Source organism: Rhagoletis pomonella, unplaced genomic scaffold (genome assembly GCF_013731165.1).
Source record: "Rhagoletis pomonella isolate Grant_MI unplaced genomic scaffold, Rhpom_1.0 Rhpom_scaffold_00004, whole genome shotgun sequence".
Classification (NCBI taxonomy): Eukaryota; Metazoa; Arthropoda; class Insecta; order Diptera; family Tephritidae; genus Rhagoletis; species Rhagoletis pomonella.
The window spans coordinates 50,356,479-50,380,519 of record NW_023458558.1 but is presented as its reverse complement, the minus strand read 5'-3'; the positions used below and the strand labels follow the sequence as shown (position 1 = coordinate 50,380,519).

Below are 24,041 nucleotides of genomic sequence, written 5' to 3'. Positions count from 1 at the left end.
CGATAAAACTTGTAACTGTTGTATCCCTGTTTAAAAGTAATGGCGTGGAATATTTTTTTACATATTTCGTAATTTTTTATATATTAACTTCTTCATGTATATAACAGCTTCAGAGTCAATTTCTAGTGTGTCAATAAAAACTGTAAAATTGGAATTTTTTCGCAAATCATCGTCATTTTATAATCAATGTACCTATTTTTTTCATTTGGTGGTACTCTAGTTTTATTTCTCTAAATTTGTTCTTTTTGGTACACTTTTACCTTTTAACGTTGACATTTTAAAGTATCTTAAACTTTTAAAATGAAAAAAAAATCGTTAAGTTTCAAAAATTATAAAATAGCTGCGATAGATAAGATAGATAGATAAAAAACTTGTAAAGTTGGTACCAAATGTTACCAAATCGTGTTCGTTTGGCCAAAAACCCAGTAAACTTGCAAGGAGAGAGCACAATTTTGACATTTCATTTGGAGGCAGCGATGCCAACTCTTGGGGAATTCCCCGATTTGCGGAGAATTGCAGTTTGTGTGGGGAATCGGGGAATGGATCGTTTTTTGTACGGAATTTTATTTTACATAAGGAAGCGGGGGTTGAACTTTGTTTTTGTGAGGAATTCGGTGTAAAAAATTGTAAGTTTTGATGTCACACCCTTCACCGTGGAATGAGCCGTATACAGTTTTGTAGCTCGTTCAATTCTAGTACAATAAAGTTTCAAAGCTGATAAATTATCGTTGATTTTTTATGAAATTGGTTTGTCCCATTTGCTTTTATATTACGAATGAACACAATTTATTTTAAAATCGCAACACTTTCGGCAAAAAAACCTAAAAGGAAAATTTTTAGGCACTTAAAATTGGCACTTTTTAAATTAGAATTGAGTGGGCTACATAACTGCATACTTAAAATTTTTCTAGAAAATCTAATTAAAAACCTCGACATTTTTACGAGAGTTTATTTATTTATTTATTTACGAGAGTTTGTTGATTTTTTTTTTTAATAGTGCACAAAGTTTTTAACTTGGATTTAAACGGGTTCTGTTAAAGAATGAACTATATTTTTATAAAAAAATATCTCAAATAAAAAAATAAAAATAAAATAATTGTGAAAACTTGCCAAAATTTGTGCGCCCAATTTTTTTTTCGTCCACTGTATGTAAATATTATATGTACATTATTATCCATTACTAGTTAACAAACTTGTTTAAAGTTTGGTTTAGTATGAAAACATAGATGAATTACATTTAAAAATAAAATAAATAGAAAGACCAGCTATATATAAAAATACTTACATTTTTTTTTTGTAAATAAGGAGATATCTATGTATGGGCGGGGAATTTCACGAATTTTCAGCCAAAATCGGGGAATTTCATTGTCGAAATCGTGGAATTCTGAAAAATGAGTTGGCTACCCTGTTTGGAGGGCAAGTTGCAAATTCTTAAAATGTTGCACTGTGATAATGTTGCCATATAAAAAGTTTACATTTTTTATCTAGAAAAGAAAACGCCATAAGCTAGTTATTTCAAAATGTTCCATTTTGAAGGAATATAAAACACCTTGGTGGTAAAAATCACAAAAGTTTTTAAAAATTCCTTCATTAAAGTACCAAAGTTGACAGTGTGACTTTTATCATTTTTAGGATGCCAAAAGTTATAACAACCAAACAAAGGTAGCTATGACGATGAAATTTTGCAAAAACAATGCAGACATCACATTGTATTGGACAATAAAAATGGTCGTGTTCCGCCTACTTTTTACCAGCAAGAATTTGCAAGGAGGCACACGGTTGCATTTTTGTCAACAGTAATTTGAATCAAAAAGTTTGTTGAATTTAAAAATGAACCATCTTGTTGCGATTTACTAATGAAAGCAAAATGTAAATATTTGTTTATTCAATTAATTTAATTATTTCCAAACATTTGAAAGGCAAAAGCGTATTTGTAATCGGAACGCAGGCGACACCACTGTCGATATATTATTATGTTCGAAATGCAATCGTGGACGACAGCTGGCAGTGAAGCCTGCAAACAGAAGTGTAAACGTACGCAAAACTATCAAACCATAGGGGATTTGACCTCAAATGATGAGGGGGCCTTCAGTGCTGCCTGGCTGTCGCTCATTATTAAAATTCTCTTATTACGATAGTTCCTACGCGGGTTAATCTCTGTACACATACTAATGACCTCCGCTTGAAAGATGCTTTGTTATACGCCCGTCGGTAATTTTGAAGCCGTCTGTGTGTCATTGCATTGAGCTCGCTTGTATCTGCCTCTCCATAAGAAGTGCTCAAAGTGGACTTGGTGCAAAGCACCATTTTGTATTTCCTGTCGAAGTTAACTAGTTTAGGCCGGTCGTCTGTGGGGAGCAAAGCTAATGGAATTTTGGGGCCCAGCTTGTCTCTGTTCTTCGATGGTAGGATTTTACCTCTGCCAAAGCCTTATCTTGCGAAGTTTAATAAGAGTTCGCTTTGCTGCCTGTTCTATGGTAAGGTGCAACGGCACGACAAGCGCCGTCTCTTTTTCGTTACCTGAGTAGGTGTCATTGGCTAGCCGGATTGCTAGTCTGATGTTTGTATGATCCCTTTCCGTGGTCTTATGCAGTCTAGCGGCTGCAGGGGTAAATGAGATATCTTCGCAAACTTCCTGCCCCGTTTCGCCTTTCTGATCTCCTTACTGTAATTAGTTAAATTGGCTGAATATTCCGCCCAAGCCCTATACGCTTTGCCTTATTAAAACGTTTTCGTACCTCCTTCCTCAGCACCGATAGCTCCCGAGACCACCAGTTGGGCTGACCCCCCCCTTTTGATTTTGCCACGGGCAGCTGGAGTGAAAGGCATCTAATATGTCGCCATTCAATTCGTTAAGGGTGTTCTCTCGTCGTACCTGTTCGTGTTTGACTTTAAAGTTTCGCTGTACCGTTCCCAGTCAGTTTTCCTGGGGTCCTAATTGCTCGTTTTGTCCTGACTTGTACCCCTAGCGCAAATTGGATAATCTTGTGGTCTGATAGTTGGCGCTCCGACGAGCCCTCCCACTGGGCGACCAGAGGACTAGCGAATCTGTTGCTAAGCGTGATGTACTCTTTCCTATCCCTCGTAACGAATGTCAGTGTTTGGCCGCTTAAAATGCACTCTAAGAGACCTTTACGATTTGTGTCCGTGCTGCCCCATTCAACATTGTGGGCGTTCGCATCGCACCCCAATGTAAGGTGGAGCCGTCTCCTCCTGCAGTATTCTAATAACCTCTGTACCTATTGTTGTGGTGGGGCATAACTGCTGTCGCGAATAGACAGCGACGTCTGCACTGCAACCAGGTCCTGTTTTAAAAATTCTGTAATGTAAAAATAATCAATATCTTTCTTACGCACTACACACGCTCTGGGCCTCTCACATGAGAGGTCCCAAATTCGCTTATTTTTGTTATGGTTGAGGCCCCTCAGCTGGCCTCTGTAGGTTCACGGCTCTTGGATCAGTAGGATGCCCAGGTCACCCGTGGCGAACCTGCTGGTGATGACCGCCGAAGCAGCCACCGCGTGATGCAAGTTGACTGAGCCATTGCCAAGTGTCGCGGATTCATGGATGGGGCTCGTCAAGGTCGGAAAGCTTTAGTTCACTCTCACCCGCTTGTCAAGCTCTAGTCGCCTCATGTCGATACCTGAAAGTAGCCCCGCTGAGGTGGTGGTGGCGGTAGGCCCGGACGTGTTTGCAGGAGCTGGTGTTTCTTCGTGGGGTGGCTGCTCCGCCGGTAAGCCCGACGTCAACTCGGTCCTCTGGGCAGCAGAGGATCCGGCGTCAGCGTCGCTTTGTGTCTCCTGCGACTCCGACTCCTTGCTGCCTGCCGCCTTTTGTAGCCACGGGCTTACCGTGACATAACTGTACCTATAGTTTAAAAAATGTTATACACTGGAGGGATATCGTCCCCTCTCTCGTGCACATCTCGCATCCCTTCCAGCCCTCAAGTGCTGGTGCAGCCAGGTTGCTGTTTTCTCGTCCCTGCAATCTACCAGAAGCATACCGGACCTGAAGTACACTCCACAGAATGCCCGCGGGTGCGGCCATCCTTTCAAAACCTCGTCCATGTTGGCATCTTGGAGCTTAGTTAGGTCCTCTAAGCTCTAGGCAGCAGCCGGGTACTCACAATTAACACCGCTATCCGGATGCTTTTGAGTGTCTCCGAGTAGCTGGGCTGCTGAGTGGCACCCACCTGTCCCTATTCTTGACCGGTCGGCCCAGCCAGGCTCTTAGATCATGAATTGATGCTTGGTGGCTCAGGCGGAGTAATTTGGTTGCGCCCTCTCTTGACTGCGTCACCTTTGTTGGAGCCTGTGGGTTCCCCGCTTCTTCGCCATTCGGCGGACGCGGGTCTGTGCTGCTGTTGTTTCTATAGTCCGCTTCTTTGCCTCACGGTAAGCGCGGGTAAGTGCGGCTGTTTATTGGGCCCGCTCTTCCACCTATCTGTAGGTGCGAGTTTGTCGCCTTTACTGCTGCGCTACGTCCCTCTTTATCGCCCTCCATTCTGACGCTGGCCATGGCTCTGGCTTCAACTGCCCTGCTCGAGGTACCAGAGCTACCATTTGACCCCAGAGCCGCGTAAACCCTCGCGGTGTCGGTCGGCCACAGACCCTGGCTGATCTGGCAGAGGCATCCTCGGAGGTTTGGCCCAGCCGTGCTTCTTCCTCCTCTGCTTCTACCATTCAGCCTCTACAGACGCTGTCAAGGCGTTACTGCTGGGCGACCTGTGTCTACCTTTCCCCTTCCGGTGACCGCTGTCAGAGCGGCGCCGACTCTTTGAGCGCTGCCGGCTCTGACCTGTGACGACTCTTTCTGTTTGACTACGAGGCATGACAACATTGCGTGCGCATTCCTATTCCATTTCCAAAACACACGTTTTCCGCATTTTATCAAAGTTTTTGCTTCACCTATTTGGTGTCTGTTGGGGTGTTTGCCTTTTTTTCTATCTCTACTTGCTTTCAAGCGGCCAAACTCACTTCCAATGAGTTACAATCAGCAAATAAATATCGCTTATCAAACTTCAAGCATATCAACGTCAAAACATTGAGAAGTATCGGCGAATATGTACATACCTACGTACATACATAGGCATTAGATAGTGTTAAGGGGAATGATGTGAATGATGAATTACCCATCTGCACTGTTGACAGGTGTAAAAAGGCGCATACGCTATGGTACGCGGGATGCTGCAGTTGTAGCTAACTATTGTGGTGATACATACATATTGTACGTTTGCGAGGTAGATGTATATCGTTGGGAAGCCATTTCCGATTGAAAATTCATTTCTTTCACAAAACAGTTCCTTCCGTCGTAGCCGTCCGGTGGCTATGAAGCTACACGTGCAAAGCGATAAATAGAGCATTGATGCCGGTTTGGAAATGCATACTGCATTACTTTATTTCCTATGGTGGTTGTTGTTGTTATATTTTTTGCTATATATACATACATATATGTATAAACATTAGGGTGGTCCAAAATAGTTAATGTCGGAATTTTAATGCTCTCACCCTGTAGGATTTTCCTATATCGAAAAAATATACCCCTATATTTTTATTTTGAAATCAAAAAATATTTAGAGGTCGCTCGAAGCGTCAAATCTTTCCATGTATTTTATATGGGGGAAAACCAACTTTTCATAGAAACGATATGAAATTCTTGAAAATCAATATTTTTCCAATAACATTATCCAATTGTTTATTTGAAAATTTTTTAATACTAAAGAGTTTTTATTTATCCCCCACTGCATTTTCTTACTTACTTAGTTACTTTGAAAAAATGGTTAGATAAATAATTGGGTACTATTATTGGGAATGTCCTGAAGAGAAACAGAATTTTGCGATTGAAAAATATTGATTTTCAAGAATTTTATACCATTTCTACGAAAAGTGAATTTTCCCCCTATAAAATGCATGGGCAACTTTAAGCGCTTTCAGCGGCCTCTAAATATTTTTTGATTTCAAAATAAAAAATAAGGGTATATTTTTTCGGTATAGAACAATCCTAGGGGATGAGAGCATAAAAGTTACGACTTTACTCCCCCCCCAATGAATTTTTGGACCACCCTAATATACACACACACGTATTTGTACATCTATCGCCAAAGTTTTTGGGTTTGTTGGCTGATGTTTGTTGCCACTTTTACCAAATGTTTTCCATTGTTTGCTATTTGGCGCAAGCCAATTGGATGCCGGGTGCAGGGGTGCTAAAAAGAACTGAAAGAAGATAAAACCTCACACAGCCTTTCAATTTGAAGAAGCGTGAATGCCTGTAAAAGTTGTGATTGACATATTCATATCCAAACGGAAGTTGGAATGACGACGTTGCACTGTTGCTGCTTGTATATATATGTATGTATGTATGTATGTATGTGTGTATTTCTTCCACTCGAGTAGATAGGATACCCTTTGCGTGTGCTTGGTAAGAAATCGTGCAATAAACAGCCACACGTATGCCTATTGTTGTCTTATCGTTTGGTTGAATGTTTTGAAGTACATTGAACCGTCACAGTGCCCTAAAGCTCTGCTCCACACCATGATAAAGAAGCGTTAAATAAAAGATCTACCACACCTTTTGTACCTCAATTAAGCTGTACTTTGTTGATATTGTCCTTTGCATATTTCATTATGTGATTAAAATAAAATATAATTTCAGATTTCTCCTAGATGTGCTGCATGAATTTTTAACTAGCATCAGCAACGGCGAAAATCCAAAAAGTAGCAGCACAAACTTTCTGAAGTACACCAATGCAAACTTAGCGTAGCTTAGAAAAGTGTCGGATAGAACTGAAGTGGTGTACAAGTTATTCATGTAGTAGGGAAGGCGTTCAATTGGGCAATTTAAGTACATCGGTAGATACTTAGCCAGTCGAACAACATTGGAAAGTTTGCGGAACAGCCTGGTGAGTGCAGCAAGTGTTGCTCATCAATATTCTGACAAGGCACATAAACATATACTAAAATTCGGCATAAGAGGAAGTGTCCAGCTGTGCGACACAAGTACATAAAAGAAAGTATATAAAACATCAGTAACGACAACAATTCATCAAATTTTCAATTTCTAAAAATGGCAGAGGATGAAATTTTGTTCGATGACGTTTACGAATTGTGCGAAGTTATTGGCAAGTAAGTTGGTTACGCTAAATTCTATTCGCGAATAGAAAACAGCTTGTTAATATATTTTTTAATGTATTTTTGCAGAGGCCCATTCTCCATTGTACGTCGCTGCATACACAGAGAATCAAACCAACAGTTTGCCGTTAAAATTGTTGATGTAGCGAAGTTTACAGCCAGTCCTGGCCTGAGCACAGCTGGTAAGCAAATCTCAACTTTCGATAGAGAATTCTAATTGTGGCGTAAATAAATTATAATTAAGCACTATAATTATTCAAAAGCTATGAGCTTCTTAATGCTCAATTTAGTGAATCATTGTGTTGCGTATGACATTCAGCTTACTCTAGGCACATTTATCGAATACATGCCGATAATAAAATATTAAATTAAATACTATGGAAGTTTAAATGCGGATGTACTAGATGCTACAGCACAAGATATTTCATTCGTACTGCAAAATCTAAATATGTACACAAATATGTATATACAGTGCAGTACATTCGTATCAGGGTTGTTGCGAATATTCGTATTCGCATTCGCAACCGCGTAGCTTCCGCGTCAATTTTAACATTCGCATTCGCAATAATCAATGCGGAGCTTTTGCGAATGCCAATGTATATTTGGCAAACAAAATGACCAAATTATCCAATATCTTTTGCCGCATATAGGAGTAACAAAACTGGTCAAAAGTAAGAATTATCAGCTTTGATAAAAGTGTCTTTAAACCTATTATGTATTTCTCAAGCTATATAAACGAGCAATTAACGGGCACTTCTACTTGATCATTTGTTTCTTTCTGTGTTATGATTTTGTTCAGCAATCTAAAAAAACTACTAGACATGAAATTAGAAGTCTGCACAGTTTAAAAAACTTTTTAGAGATTTGCTTTTGATGTTATATTCGTTTCAATCATTCAAAATGAAGCTCTTTGGGAAATTTAAGGCACTGGCCCAATGCAGGCTTGCTTTGCACGCCTTGCTTACTTTAATTTGCTTTGATTTACTTCAAAAACTCGTTTGGCCAAATGGCGGCTTGGAACGCTGTCAAAGCCACCAGCTGTGTAAATAAAAAGTTAAGGTCTGTTTCCTTACATTAAGAATAATTTTGCCATAAAATTCCAGAAAATTAAAAAAAAGAAATACAAAACAATCTTTTCAGATTTACTTTTAAATGAATATGAATTAATTTTTGCATTTCAAAGGAATGATAATAATTATACATACTTATAAACCTATATGTACATTTATTAGAAAAAAAAAACTAAACAAAAAATGATTGATTTTTCAACAGACGACTTACCAGTAGTTTGACATCATAAATATCGCTAGATTTGTGTGAAAAGTTGATAAGTCTACATTTTATGAAGCCTCAAATTTTGACATAGAAAGTAAGAGAAATTTAGGACTAAGGTACTGGTTTTATTTCTTCTCGTTTGTATTCAATGAAAGATAAATTTTATAAGTCCAAAAAGGCCCCGAATATGCAATAAGGCCAAAATAATACGAATTTTTTTAACAGAGATCGAATCCTTATGATTTGTATGGAGTTTCGCTTTGCTTTGAACACGCAAAATGTTGTATTCAAACTTCCTGTAAAATTTGTAAAATTGGACTTAGCAACTTTTCACTTTAAGCCAGCGACATGTTAAATATAAATATGGAAACATAGATTACTTTTTATTAAACTTTGAATTACTAATATTATACATATATTTTTTTAAATTACGCAAGACAATTTTTGTACATAAAAGTCTGCAGCAGTTTGTTTGAATTGATTTAGAACGGGAACATATCTTTTTGTCAAAAGCCTATGAAACGCTTTCAAATAAAACATTTGCCTATTTGAAACTTTGAGGCGCTTAAAGCAAGTGAAGCAAAGCTGCCATTTGGCCACCCTTCATACGTTTTAGTATATTCCAAATAACTTTTGACAGTTTTCAAAGCTAAGCAAGCAAAGCAAGCCTGCATTGGGCCAGCGCCTTTATTTCTAGCAATAATTAAAAAAAAAACAGTAATTTTGTTTACTTGTCGGGCCTAGCCGGGCAATATTTGTTTCATAGGGATATACATTGGATGCTTGGCTAAAAACTTCTGTGCTAAAACTGTCCCCAACGTCCCCCTTCTATTGCTATTTAAAGTCAAAGAGTAAGCTACTTCAATAAAGGTTTCCAGCAGAAATGTTCAACGTCTAGATATAAAGAGAATCAATGCTCAAATAATTAAAAAGCTGTACATAGGTCGGACCTTTAATGAGGTAAAATTGACGCAACTATCGAACATTATTTGTCAAAGATCTGTTGAAAAAACTAGAAAACGGCTTGCTACGATAAAACTTCGTGTTTTCTTTTATTACTTAGCAGAAAGACACACCAAATAATTTTGACCGGTTTTACTGTACAAATACTCCTCTGTGCGCAGTCTTGAGCTCGAAAACATTTATTTTGTTTGAAGTTAATATCTATTGAGGAGTGGAACTTGGAATGCAATATATGTTGAAAATTTGGGTTCGTCTGCCACAAAATATTAAAACGCATTGAGCGCATGAAATCGAACAACAAAATGGATTTGATAGCTTATGGCACCGACAGCGGTGAGTAATTAATTGTGACTACCTGCAACTTGGAAAAGTCGAGATTAGCAAATAAGAAACTACAAGCTATTCATCACAGGTGAACATTTTGAAGAAGCCGCCCGGGAACTAAGCACTTCTGAGACTCCCACCATCCGTGATTCCAATAATTCAAATGCTTATAAAACACGGGGGCCTTTAAAAAAACTAGCAAGATTCTGACCCGATTCGGCTGGCAGCCACGGTTGAAAATAGAATTTGGTTCCAAATTTTCATTTCTGGAAACTAACAATTTATTTGCCATATCCACCTTTTTATCCCGCTATAAGCACAAATTTTTCAAACCAGTCGCAGAAGAAAGAATTAAAGTGCATTACAAAAACTTAAATCGAAAAATATAATGACGTTACCAGTTCTCCAAGCTCTGAAGCAGCCAAAGGAGTGAGAACGAAGAATTCTTTCCAAAAAGCTTTAGAAAAACCTGACACATCTGGTTTGGATTGTGAGCGGTATTTAAACAACGATCTTGCTATGATGCTAGATTATTCAAGGGAATACGAAGGTCAGGAGGATACGTCCGACATTTTCAAGTTTCACTCGCGCCTCGAGCGAGCAGTTAATGGCGTAGGTTTAAGGTTTTAAAACACAGGCAGAAAAGGCAGCAACATTACTTCTTATTACATATTGATGGCTGAGTGGAAGATCGACCTATCTCGGCTGCCAGTTCGAAACCGCCCTATCTCAGAAAACTTTTTAAGAACGCCATACTTCAGAATTTGAGTGAAGAACGTCCTATTTCAGAGTTTTATTGAAAAACACTCTATCTCAGAATTTGGTTGAAGAATTCGGTTCAAAAACGCCCTATCTCAAAAGAAAACATAGTTATTGAAAATGAGATAGGGCGTTTTTGAACCGAGTTCTGAAATAGGGCGATTTTCAGTCAAGTTCTAAAATAGAGCGTTCTTCAGCAAAATTCTGAAATAGGACGTTGTTTAAAAATTTTCTCAGATAGAGCGTTTTCGAACTAGTTGCCGATATAGGTCGATCTTCCACTCAGCCATCGATATAATGATCCAATTTTCAAATTCAAGTACTCAATAAAATATTTTGTTTTTTTAAATGATTAACTTTTGCTTTTTTTTATTTACCTACTTACATACATCACCTAATTTACGAGTACTTACCCATATGATTTTGTAAAAATACTTGACATCCGCATGTTAGCATTCGCATCCGCGGATGTCGAAAATTCCACATTCGCAACATCCCTAATTCGTATATACGTATATGTGTGTACATTTAGATGCAAGGCCTTTTACAATGATTGTTTTGATTCATCGGTTAACATTATTCTTTTATTACTTGCTGCTAACTGTAGGATTTTCTATGTGGTCCACTAAATGGCTGGCAGGCAATAAAGTGCCATGCAGTTTTAAGCCTATTATGAAGCACATTATGCACATGACATATTTACAATTGTAACAAATGGCCAACAGGTTTAGGAACGTTTGGAGCGAGGTTTATTTATTTTCTTTTAAACGGAAAACGCCTGCCTCTTAAAACCTTGAATAGATTGAATTAAAACAATTCAAATATTTATGTATTTTCCCTTGTCTACTCAAAGTGCACGGAAAATATATGAGCAAATTTCACGAGTTGTTAAATTTTTCAACAAAAACGTGCGGTACACTTATCGTAGACAATGCATTATCTTCCGTTTTGCTTAAAAAACAAGATTCCATCGCGAAGTAGTATTTAAATTAAAACTTCAAAAAGATATACTAAAAAAAGTAAAAATAACAACTTGTGCTCTTATACCCGTAGTTGTGTATGTAACGTATACGCCCCGTAGCCACATATACAGGCAGCTAGCACATTTACTCGCACGCCTTAACTTAAAAGCCATATAATTTAAAAGTAATTAGCAGGGACGGATGTTTAGGACCTAAAAACCTACAAAAAAAGGCAAAATAAAACAACGAAATAGGCTGGAAAAAGTAAAATAAAATACCGAAATAAGCAGGAAAAGGCACTAGTAATAGCAGAAGGAGGCACTAAATAGGCAAAAACCGAAAAATAACACTGGGTCATAGGAAAAATGTTCTACGCACGCCACTACATATCCAATGCATATATAGGATTGCTCGCTAATTCCGAAAATCGAGTTAATTTTGTATTCTATGGATAAGTTTTCGAGATATTTTCAGGTGTACATGGCGTATGAGTAACATTCTTTCCTACTCATTTTTCACACAAAATCTTTGCGCATTTTCATATGACCACTTATTACTTCTTTATTTATCCATCGATTTTCTTTATTATTAACTTGATTTTTTTTTGTAACAGAATAGGATTTAGCACAGCCTTGAATGTACGAAATGTGCGCAGGAGGTGAGTTGATGCAAGTGGCGCCCAATTTAAATATGGAATCTTTAAAACTTTTATATTATCAGGAATAAGGGAAGGGCCTCGCTGTAATCACTTTTTTAAGGGTACAATAGGAAAATATCCTAAAAGAGGCAACATCAAATGTGTATATATGGAATCAGGGAAAGCTAAATCGTGGACATTCTTAATCGAATATACTCTATCTTTTTTTCCGGCAAGAGATGGAAGTAACACTAAAAAACAACTCGTGAGATTTGCTCATATATTTGACAAAGAAATATGAAATCAATGCATTACAGCCAACTAAAAATTGCCAAATTCGTAAAATAAAAAAAAATTTTAACAAATAAAATTTGTCTATAAAGTTGTGGCCAGATATGTGTTACCACTCTGAAATAATAGTTTAAAGTAATTTATTTATGAAAGGTGAGAAAAAGTAATACTAATTAATAAATTTTTACTTATGAAAGTTGAAAGTTCCAGCAAATATAACTTGCGAAATAAAGGCGACAGCGTTCTACGTTGTTAAATCATAAAATCAGTTGAAATGACGTATATATTTATTTAAGAGTAATTCAATTAAATATTTCTATTGAAATATCTTAATTTAAATATTTGAAAGCATAAATATTAGCATAGTCGGGTGGTCGAATTATTTTGCGAGGGTCATGGAATAGATATATGTATTTATAGATATAAATCGGCTAGTAGCCCTAAAGACTGTACTTTTTAGGATATATACATACATCCTACACACCTCTTCTCTTCTCCTCACACTCCAGGAGGAGGTGTAATGATTTTCTTTCGGGGGAGTCACAAAAGCGACATTAGATCGCTTGACGAGATCCCTTGCTTTTTAAAGTGGCCATTGAGCAGCATTGAGGCGATTTTACAGGCAACTTTTAGTAATAAGCAACTAATCGCTTTCAATCATGTTTGGAGGTAGCCAACTTTTGCTTAAACTTATTCCCTCTAAAATTGCCTTTAAAATCGCCTCATGTCAACACCGGTTTAGATTGCACCCTATTAGTAAGATCTTAGCTTAATGAAGACCCGTGGTCTTTCGCCAATTCACTTCTCTCAGGTGCTGCTCAACAACAAATTAATGGGAAGGCACATCGTATAGCGAAAGTCTGCTAGCCAAAATTACTTCTAGGCTACCCATATATTTTATCGGCTCTAGTCTGTTACTATTAGGCTGAAAGAGGTTTTTTGAATGTTCCCGATCTACGATCTATATAAAATAGTTTTTATTATGGTTCTTCCTAATTTGAAAATAGTATTCATGCAGTTTTAGTAGGATTTATACCCACCCTTAAATAAATAAAAAAAAAATAATAATAATAAAAATTTGGGGTATTCACAACGGTGTCGTAAGTGCCATATCGTTGTATGTAAATATATTAAGTACTTACGCAAAGTACCAACAAAGTAATATTATGATTTTTTGTAGTGCTAAAAAATAATTGGTTGACGTTTCAAGTTCTCTAAACATTGATTTAAGCTTTTAAAGTTTACGACATACAACAATACGACACTTACGACACCGTTGTGAATCGCTCAATTATAAAATTATTTACCCACTTATGAAATTATCTGCTTTCCATGCTATACATTTATGAAAAGCATTTTTTCCCATTCTTCACCCATGAATATTTATTTTGTTTACAAAAAATGGCAAGTAATCGATCACCCTACAGCCTTCATAATTACATTTTTATCTTACTAAATAGATACATGTATCCGCCACCCTTAACACTTTTCCTTTTTTTACTTCGCCAGAGATTTGTTGTTAACATTTTTACATATTCTTTAAAACATTTGGTATCAAAAGACTACATTTAGCTTTTTTCTCACTTCAAACAATCGTACATATTTTCTAAGTCGGTTCTGACCTTTGTTATTTCAGCGTATTGGCGCCAGCAAATTATTCTCAGATTAAGCGAATATTCTTGACTAATCCATTTCCTCAATAGAACGATACCGCACTTTTGTGATCAGCGGCGTTGTAATGTATAACAAATAATTTCTTCGAAAAATTTCACATTCCAATTTAGAGCTTTTAAAACGAATATCAGTGGTTCCATTTATATATATATATATATATATATATATGTATATGAAATGCGCCCCACACCTTTGCTGAACCAAGCTCTAAGGTCCTTTTTGAAATTATAAGGTATTATTTCCTCAAGTCACTCCATTAGCTGTGGCAACCATATAGTCCATATTTAAATTCAGCTTACGCTGAGAATTTAGCAGCTAAAAGCCCATCCAGAGAATCAAAAAGCTTCTATTCTGCATTTCTTTCTCCTTTATTTTTTGTTTTTTGTATGGAGTGACACGAATTGAAGGGCTTCGGCTTTCGCTATCCATGGAAGGGCTTCCAGAACGGCATTTGTGGGACGTACTTCAGCGGGCCTTTCGGAGGCGTTTTATAGCTATAGCTTTTTTTGGTATTTATTAAAGATTTATGTCAAATATATTCTATTGCAACTTAAAATACATATTAATATTCATATATAATGTTTATAAACGTATACTTTCGCGTAATGTTTGAATTGGAAAAGCCCTTCTAGACGGCAAGCAGAAAAACATTTTTTCGCACCTTCTTACGCCTTTCAGAATTGCTTCATTTAAAGCGATCTACCTAAATTATCTTCCGGGCCATTGCTTCAGAAAACTTAACCTTTTTTGGGAAAATAAGTCAAAAATATAACCCATAGATTTTCATACATACGTATCCCAACTGAACAACTTCAAGACGCACATCACACATTGGTGGATAAGTTCGGCCAAACATTCGGCAAAAGTGTAAGCGCCAAAATATTACTATATGATAGCTTTAACTTTGGCTTTCGGTTTATACTCCGTTTCTTATCATTATTAATAATTTCAAAACGTTTTGATAACAGACAATTTTAATTGCAATTTTTTTGAAATATCGCTAATGCTCAGCGCAGTGGCCTTAAAAGCGGCAAGGCCAAATTTTCTTTTTGTTAATCTAAAAAACGTTTTCCGGATGCCAAGGTAACTAAAGTTAATTAATATAAGCGTTCGAGTCGACTTTGTTGTCTGCAAGTTCCCCTTTTTTACAATGTGCTATATATGTAATTATGTTGCGATGAATAAATGGTATGTTAAAAAAAGTTAATTGTATGTTTTGCAGAATGTTGTTACCATGAAAAATGAATGCGTGTTTTTAACAGAGCCAACTGAGCTTTAATTCACAGTAATTGTTTTTGTTAAAATGTTAACAATATATGTATGTATGTCTGGCGAGGCAAAGAAAAGGTGTTAGGGGTGGTGTATAATAGTGATGCTACCCATACATGTATGCAAGTACATATGGTGCGTTCATCACACGCTCCGGAATTAAGCCTTTCTATTTAATTATTCAAGCCTTTAGATAAATATCTCTTAAAATGCAAAAGTTTGTTCGTGTTTATGTACATAACTCTATTTGTAAGGCAACAGCTTGTGGCAGCGATTATCTGGTTACCGCTGTATAGCCGCTTGCTGTTTTCACATTGTAAATTCACCTCTTCCTAATTTTTTTCTCCCACTTTACTTTGTCTTTTCTGAATAATTTTTTTTTTATGTAAATGTGTACGCCCGTTTGTCCCTTTGGATGCGAACCTTTTTAATATAATTAGAACAAAATATGCTCATTGCAGACTTGAAGCGCGAAGCGACAATATGCCACATGCTGAAACATCCGCATATAGTCGAGTTGCTGGAGACGTACAGCTCCGAGGGCATGCTGTACATGGTGTTCGAATTGTATGTATGCTTTCAATTCAACATTGTTTACATATTACATACATACATACATACATACATACCTGCACTCACTAGAAAACGTTGCCGTAAAGAGATTTATTTTTACAATATTTATAATAGTCATTTTTGATAAAAAAACTGTTTCGTTAATTTTATATAAAAAAATATAATCAATTCTGTAATATGTAAAAACCATTTACATATGATTTTCAAATTGTGTCTCTAATTTAGAAAAATTGCCAAATTTTTAGAAAGGCCAGAATTTTAAGAAATTTTTTTGGTGTGCAGTTTTATAGTATATTCAATTTTAATAGCGGTATTCACACCGACCTGGGTACTCGGTGTTCGTTAATTTTTCTCATATACTTACATATTTTTTTTCGTAAAATTATTTTATTACCGGTTTACCGTATACCGAGTTAACGTGGTGGCAAGCGTGATAATTTCATTTGCACCCGTTATCGGAAGGCATGACGCAAATGGTTAAGTAAAATTCATTAAATTTTCTGTTACAACTTATTTTTTTTATGGGAAAAAACTACGAGTCAGCTGTTTATAAACATAGTTTACCAGACTAACAAAATTAAGCTGAAAAGAACGTTTACAGTTAATAAAAGATAAGATAAAATTGCTGAATACCAACTAGTAGTTGGTTGTAAAAATGCATACCAAACAATTTATTAAAATTGTGACAAAAAATTTTGAAATTTTACTGAAAATCAGGCAAATTTTTCAAAATTTTAGACTATGGAATGAACAATGGACGTAAAAATTTGTTTATGAATATTGTAAAAAAAATAAATTTTACAGAAACTTTTTCTAGTGGGTGTATTTATAACAAACCTATTCATATACATACATACATACATACTTACATGATACATAAAATATTGCAACAATTTTACACTTGATTTTGAAAATATGTATTGCGTTAATTTTTATTGTTGTTGCTTTGTTCGTTCGTTTTTTTCGTTCGTTTTTTTTTTTTTTTTACTTGTAGCATGGAAGGCTCCGATTTATGCTTTGAAGTGGTGCGTCGCGCTGTGGCTGGCTTTGTGTACAGTGAAGCTGTGGCATGGTTAGTATAATTAACTCACTCCTTCCAATTATTCGTTCATTATGTTCACATTACCAACTCATCTACTTAAATTCAATACATATGTACATACATACGCACAAATATATACATATGTATGTAACAACAGTGACACGTGCTAATGAAACAAAAAACCTTCCTAAAGTCATTACATGCGTCAAATTTTGGAGGCTTTACGTTACTGCCATGAAAACGATATTTTGCATAGAGATGTAAGGCCGGCGTGCGCACTGCTCGCGACCGTAGACAATTCAGCGCCGGTGAAATTGGGTGGCTTTGGCTCGGCTATACAGCTGCCGGGCGGCAGAGAGACGATCGAAACACATGGTACGTTTGATTTAGCTACATACACAAAATTTAGCTTGAACCAGCACATATTCAAATACTTAATAAATAATTTCATTGTCTGCAAAATTTGTAAAGGTCGCGTGGGTTGTCCGCACTATATGGCGCCCGAAGTGGTGACGCGGCGTTTATATGGCAAAGGCTGTGATGTTTGGGGTGCAGGTGTAATGCTGCATGTGCTGCTGTCCGGTCGTTTACCGTTCCTGGGCTCGGGTATAAGACTGCAAAATTCCATAGCACGTGGCCGTGTTTCAGTAAGTTTTGGGTGCACTTACCGAATTTCTGAAATTCATAGCCGACACTTTAACAAGTTTTGGCTAGTTTTCTTTTTTATCTAATATTTATTATTTTTTTTATAAATGTATAGCTCACCATCTAACAAAAACCATGTAAGTCGAAACTTCAAGCGTAGTACAAGATTTATAAAAATTCGACGAATTTCAACAAATGTTCATACAATTTTCAAACCTTTTATTCAGTTTTTCTGGCCTAAGAAATTTTATTATAATAAACTGTAAGTTTGAAGTACCTAGGACTTAACGCCGATTTTTGGATTATTTTTGTGCGAGGTTGCACATTTTCCTCCATATAAAATAAATTGTCAGCAAAAAAAAAATAATGGTAGGTATATCCTATTTACTTCAAGTTTGGACTTTATTATACTAAACTTTAAGAGGTTCTAAAACTGCATACCTGCATTTTTACAAAAAGTTCTGAGTAAAAAGTTTGAGATTTTAATAAAACTTCGTGATTTTTCCTAATTTTTGTACAAAGTTAGAAATACGGACTCACGTGGCTTTTGTTACATATGTAGCAAGGCACATTAAACAGGTAGTATCAGTAGAGCAAAAACAACATTTGCGTGTATTTTGTTGTTGCTTCTGGTATCGAAAGTGTCAACAACTGTTCTGAATTTTTTCTTCTAAATCAAAGCGTGCCATGTGAAATACAAAAAATTATAAAAAATAAAAAATTGAAATTGGAAAAAATAAAAATTGATGCAACTTTCTTTCCTAGTAAATTTGTTTGTTTCTCGAAGCATTGATCCATTCTTTGCAAGGCCCAGTAATCAGCGGTCGTGCTGCGGAGTTGGGCGAACGTTCCAAAAGCTGATATTCAATCGCTTGTTTTGTATCGAAAAAGGTTTCACAAGCAAATGGATTTTAACAACTTATAATTTTCGTGAGAAAAACTTAAAAATATTTGACATTTTCGAGACCAAATAATTTGAAAATAAATCAAATCAGCTGCTCTACTGATACTACCTGTTCAATGTACCTTGATATGTAGCTATACTTTCATAGTTTCATAAAAAATAATAAACATCAAATAACCCGAAGAAAAAATAGCTAAAAGTTGTAAAAATGTCGCGTTCCTATTTATTTTCCCGCTACTGTATGTATATACATATATGCATGCACGATTACAGCTCAACCTAATTAATAATGTTGCATTTATTGTAATTTAGTTTGAGGCTCCAGAATGGAAATCGATTTCTGCAACGGCAAAAGATTTGGTTATGAAAATGCTGGCTGCGAATCCACACCACAGACCGTCGATAACGGAAGTATTGGAGCACCCTTGGATGCGGGTAAAAATGTTACATACTTTGACACTTATAGCCGGTTTCACCATCAATTTAATAATCTATATAAAATTCAAAAAAATTAAGATATTTTCACTTAAATTGTTTGCTTGAAATTGGCTGTAAAGAGTAGAACTTCACATCAGAGTTTTCTGATGATAAACGCTTAACAAGTTATTAGCGTGTAATCTGAGTGTAGCGCCGAAAGTCTGAAAAAAAACCCTCAAAAGCGCTGATAACCTGAAACACTGGTATATAGTTTTACACTTACATATCGATGGCTGAGTGGAAGATCGACCTATCTCGGTAGCCAGCTCGAAAACGCCCTTTCTCAGAAAACTTTTCAAGAACACCCTAATTCAGAATTTGATTGAAAAACGCCCTATTTCCGAATTTAATTGAAAAACACCCTATCCCAGAATATGGTTGAATAAAGCCCTACCTCGGAGTTCAGTTCAAAAACACCATATCTCAAACGAAAATACATTTAAAATAAGTTGAGATAGGGCGTTTTTCAATCAAATTCTGAAGTAGTGCCTTCTTGAAAAGTTTTCTGAGATAGAGCGTTGTTGAAAAATTTTCTGAGATAGGGCGTTTTTGAACTGGCTACCGAGATAGGTCGATCTTTCACTCAGCCATCAATATATACATATGCAGGCCACAGAAAAAATTAAAATACATTAATGTTTTTTGCTAAACTCACGCTTTTTAGGATCGTGATAAGCTTCAACGTCAACATTTGGCGGACACAGTCGAGGAATTGAAACGTTACAATGCGCGTCGCAAACTAAAAGGAGCTGTACAAGCCATTGCAGGTGGCACAACGTTGGACCCACTGTTTGGCACAGACACTGACTCAAGTAAAATATTGTATTTTAAATGCTTTGGTGCTATGTACTTTATACGCAAATTTTCTTTTATTATAGTGCCCGTAGCGTCTGCCTCGGACATGTTAAATGAATGGGCTGATGAAGAAGCGGGCATTGAAGCTGTACAACGCATTTTAGACTGCCTAGATGATATTTATGCGCTGCAGGATTTCAATGTCGATCCAGAAGTGTTGCGTGAAATGTTGCGCGATGGTCGATTACACCAGTTTTTACAGGTTAGTTGGCACTTGATATATGTAACTATCACTTGGGCATATTCCGCAATAAAATTGCTAAATTTTTCGTTTATGTTTTAAGCAGTTGTTTGATCGAATTAGCTCGACCGTGATGTCACCATCCCGTGCACCTCCAGGTGATGCCGTAGCGCGGTGTAGAGATGTTATCGAATCAGTTTCATCGGTCGGCGGAAATAAGTATTTAAAAGACGAACTGATGGCAGTTTTAGCTTCGTCACATTTCCAGGTATGTTGTAATTTAATGTTATTGGAAAATATAAATTCAGTTAAAGGTGAAATGGCAAGAATTTGATATTTAGCACAAAAACACGTTAAGGAGTAAACACAAAAACGATGGATGCGTAAATTGAAAATAAAATATACGTACATAACTAGAAGTTATTAAACTAATTGCAGCCTTATAGCAAAAAAAAATCGAGTTATGGTATGCGACACCAGTGACACATATATACATATGCGTACATCTACATGAATACAATTTTATCGTTCTTAAGTTCCGTTTCGCTTGGAAACATTTTGGTATGAAAGGGACTCAAATGTATATATACGTAGTAAGCAGTTTTATAAAAATATTCGCTGCATTTCTTTCTTCATTCTGATCGTTTGGAATAAACTTTTTTGTTAACCTTTTCGTTAGAACGTTCCTGATTATATTTATTCTGGCTTTGAAAACGGATTATCTGAAATGTATAAAGAAACGCAGCCATTAAAAAAAGTGATTTGTATATTTTTTTAAAATTAGTCCAACCGCTGCAATTACATTCTAGATACCGCACACTTCCTTCATAAGAGTCACAACTCAAAAATCAGGTCCGCAAATATAACTGCTTGCGGATCGTAGACAGTAGTTTTCTAGGTAGAGAAAAAAACATTTGCATTAATGGTAGATAAATCCTACAAAGTGATTTATGCAAAAACATCGACCTAAATTTTTTGAGTTGTGCCCCTTTTGAAGAGGTTGTGTTTCATTTACTAAAATACTGTCACAACGCAAAAACAATATTTTCGAGGGTACTCGTTTTGTGTGTACAATTTGCTCCCGAAATGTATGTATGTAGAAAAAAGTGATGCAAATTGTATCCTTACGCTGAACTACACAAGATTTTAGCACTGAATTTGTGCTCAATGGGCCGTATGAATAAAAGCTAAGCAATTGCTTTTTCTTAAAATTTCAAACCTTTTACTTAAATTTATTTTAAAAAATCTAGTAAAAGCTCTGAAATTCTAACAAAAAGTCATCGCTTAGTTTTTATTCATACGGGCCAATATCAAGCATGAATGAGCGCTATGTATTCAGAAAATATATTTAACTAATCGTGAACATAAAACATAGAGAGACTTATACCGAAAAAAATGACAAAGACCGAACTTGCGCTTCTTTGATGACTACACTTAACCCTCTACATAGCCCGCTGCAAATTGTGCGAATTTATTATGAAATCAACGCTGAGTTTGCTAACAAATCCACGGCTAGAATCATTTGCGGAAATAAACTAGTAACAGACATGGATAAAAATCGCTAATCAAAGCCGCAAAGAAAATGGTCTGGACTTGGAAAAGTAATTTCTAGTCACTACAGTGTCGCTGTTGGATTATATTAAGAAGCAAAATAATTGGTACTGCTACTTTTAATTGTAAGCAGTGTGGTGGTTAGCTCATCCCTTTATCTGCACCACTGACATTGCCTCTGATTTATATGTGAAAACATCGCATGCTATATTTTCTTCAATAATCATGACTAACTTATTTTGAACCAAACTCCAAACTCTGTAATTTTGCGCTCGGTTGGGTTTAAATACAAACATCAATTTTTTTCATATCGGAACTACTTGAAGTTCAGTTAGTCTAGAGTTAACTTAACTTACGTAAGAAATCGGCATTGATTACTCAACACGTCAACTTAGCCAGAAGCGAAAGTATTTTGGTTTTGTATTTTCCTTTACAGCTGATTGTCACTTTGTCGCCTATACGCCACATCAAAAAATTACTGAACAAAAATATATTCCGTTGCTCAATATATTAGGTTACGTAAGGTAGTTTAAGTCTAGACTAACTGAACCCTTATACATAATTGTACATATCGTTGTTATGTTAATATAGAAAGGCCCCATCTCTCTTTTGTGTAGTCACAAAACTTTATCAAAAGTTAAGTTCTTAAGTTGGGAATTTCTTCCTTTAGTGAGTAATATATCGACCTTTAAATTAAGCTGAATTTTGAAAGAAAATGGGTTAGGGCATTTCTAAATGCATGTTGTGAATAAAATCTGTTTTGGTTTATAAATATAGTATTTATCAATAATTCGACTACAGCGCCCCTATCAGATTCCAGAAGTATTTTAACCCCCCAGTTCTGTGCACTTTGAAAAATAGTCAAACTTGATTTGTGAAAAATGAAATTCTCTCCAACTTTGGTATTTGAATACGCTACGTATTTTCAACAGAAATTGTTGAAAAATGGCGAAAACCGTCACAATGTAAAAAATTTTCGCAGTTTTTGCTAATTATTTACAATAAAAAATGTTTTTTTTTTGTAAACTTCTATATAAAAAATGTGGGAAATTATCTACAAATTTGTATTCAACCATTTTTACAAAAAATGCAAAATAAGCTTTCAAATCGCAAAAAAAGCCAAAAGACTACAAATCCAAGATGGCGGAATGTTGCCATGTGAAATTTAGGGGCTGTGTTAGACTGTGGATTAAATAGAAGTAAACTGCATCAAAAAAATCGCTGCTAAAATTTTTCTTTTCTTATCAATTTCATCTAATTTTACTGGGCTACATTTGCGAGCAAAATGATTTGAGTAAAAATTTGTGAAGTGAGCCACTATTTTTTCGAAGGGCGAGCTTTTTTGTGCAATTATCTGTTTCCGCTTCACACCGAAAAAAGAAAAATACAAGTTTCACAATTTCTCGAAATGCGAATTATTTTGGAAGCTATTAGCTAGTAACTTATTTCGTAATTGTTTAGATTTTATTTGTTTTCTCGCGGCTGGTAATACCGACTCTGCTCATTTTTTAAACAGTTAGGAATGATGATGTTTTCTTCTATAAAAGTTATGAAATTTTTTTTAAAACGTTTGTCGTAGATATTTAGCTCGCATAAGTTTTTAAACAAGTATCGATTGACAGCGAGTCTAGCCGTGCTTGCGAAACTCATTTCATCGATTTCCATACAAAATACGTTGGACATCAAGAGAAAAGCGTGATTAACCTTCGTCGCGATGCATTCCGGAATTTTTTATTTTTATTTTTTTTGCAAATAATTGTTAATAGAACGTACAGCAATATTAGCCCAAATGCGATTTCAAAGCCATTGAGATGTCAGTAATATTAAAAAAAAAATTTAATAACCTTTATAAAAAATGTATGACCAAATAAAAAATAAAAATGGGAAGAAAACATCACCATTCTTAACCGTTTAAAAAATGAGCAGAATCGGTATTACCAATCGCTAGAAAACAAATAAAATCTAAACAATTTCGAAAAAAGTTAACAGCTATAACATCCAAGATAATTCGAATTTCGAAAAATTGTGAAACTTGTATTTTTCTTTTATTGTTGTGAAGCATATGTGCATACATATGCATATGACATACTTTCAAATATGGTTTTATTGTTTTTTATTCCTTATACCTATTATTTACGTATGTACATACATACGAGTACATGTATGTTTGTATATCAGCATCAGTTACCCGAAGTCCTTTAATTTGGCAGCGACATACGAAAACCATTAATTTGCCCTCAACCGACTACCAACTAAATGCCGCACAGGAAGCCACAGCTGTAGATATAGACCCCGCATGGCCCCACCATGCAGCGCCACAAATGGAACGACCAAAATTCGTCAACAAAACGATGGCAGCGCTAATGTTGCACGTTCGGGTAATTGCTGCACAAATATTAGATGCGCCAGCAGCATGTGATGCTCGAATTTGACTCCTTGCCAATGTTTGTATAGGTAAATTTGTATTTTCAACCCATACAGTTTGGAGTTGTTTCTGTATTTTCTACCAGGTTACGTCAAGTTTTAACATCG

General features: G+C 35.9%; 1 protein-coding gene across 9 annotated transcripts in view; it reads left to right on the top strand.

Moving 5' to 3' along the window:
* Positions 1-24,041, top strand: part of LOC118737725 (peripheral plasma membrane protein CASK) — a 143,969-nt gene that overhangs the window by 27,077 nt on the left and 92,851 nt on the right. For 4 of the 9 annotated variants that reach the window (XM_036468431.1, XM_036468432.1, XM_036468433.1 and 1 more), the window contains exons 2-10: positions 6,652-7,121; positions 7,197-7,309; positions 15,743-15,848; positions 16,849-16,926; positions 17,090-17,543; positions 18,758-18,880; positions 19,587-19,734; positions 19,801-19,979; positions 20,065-20,226. In XM_036468431.1, coding sequence (XP_036324324.1) covers positions 7,063-7,121; positions 7,197-7,309; positions 15,743-15,848; positions 16,849-16,926; positions 17,090-17,543; positions 18,758-18,880; positions 19,587-19,734; positions 19,801-19,979; positions 20,065-20,226 — 1,422 coding nt within the window. In that variant the 5' untranslated portion in view covers positions 6,652-7,062. Of the gene's footprint in view, positions 1-6,651; positions 7,122-7,196; positions 7,310-15,721; positions 15,849-16,848; positions 16,927-17,053; positions 17,544-18,757; positions 18,881-19,586; positions 19,735-19,800; positions 19,980-20,061; positions 20,227-24,041 lie in introns of those variants that run through there. The other 5 variants (XM_036468438.1, XM_036468444.1, XM_036468437.1 and 2 more) reach the window with 4 other exon arrangements.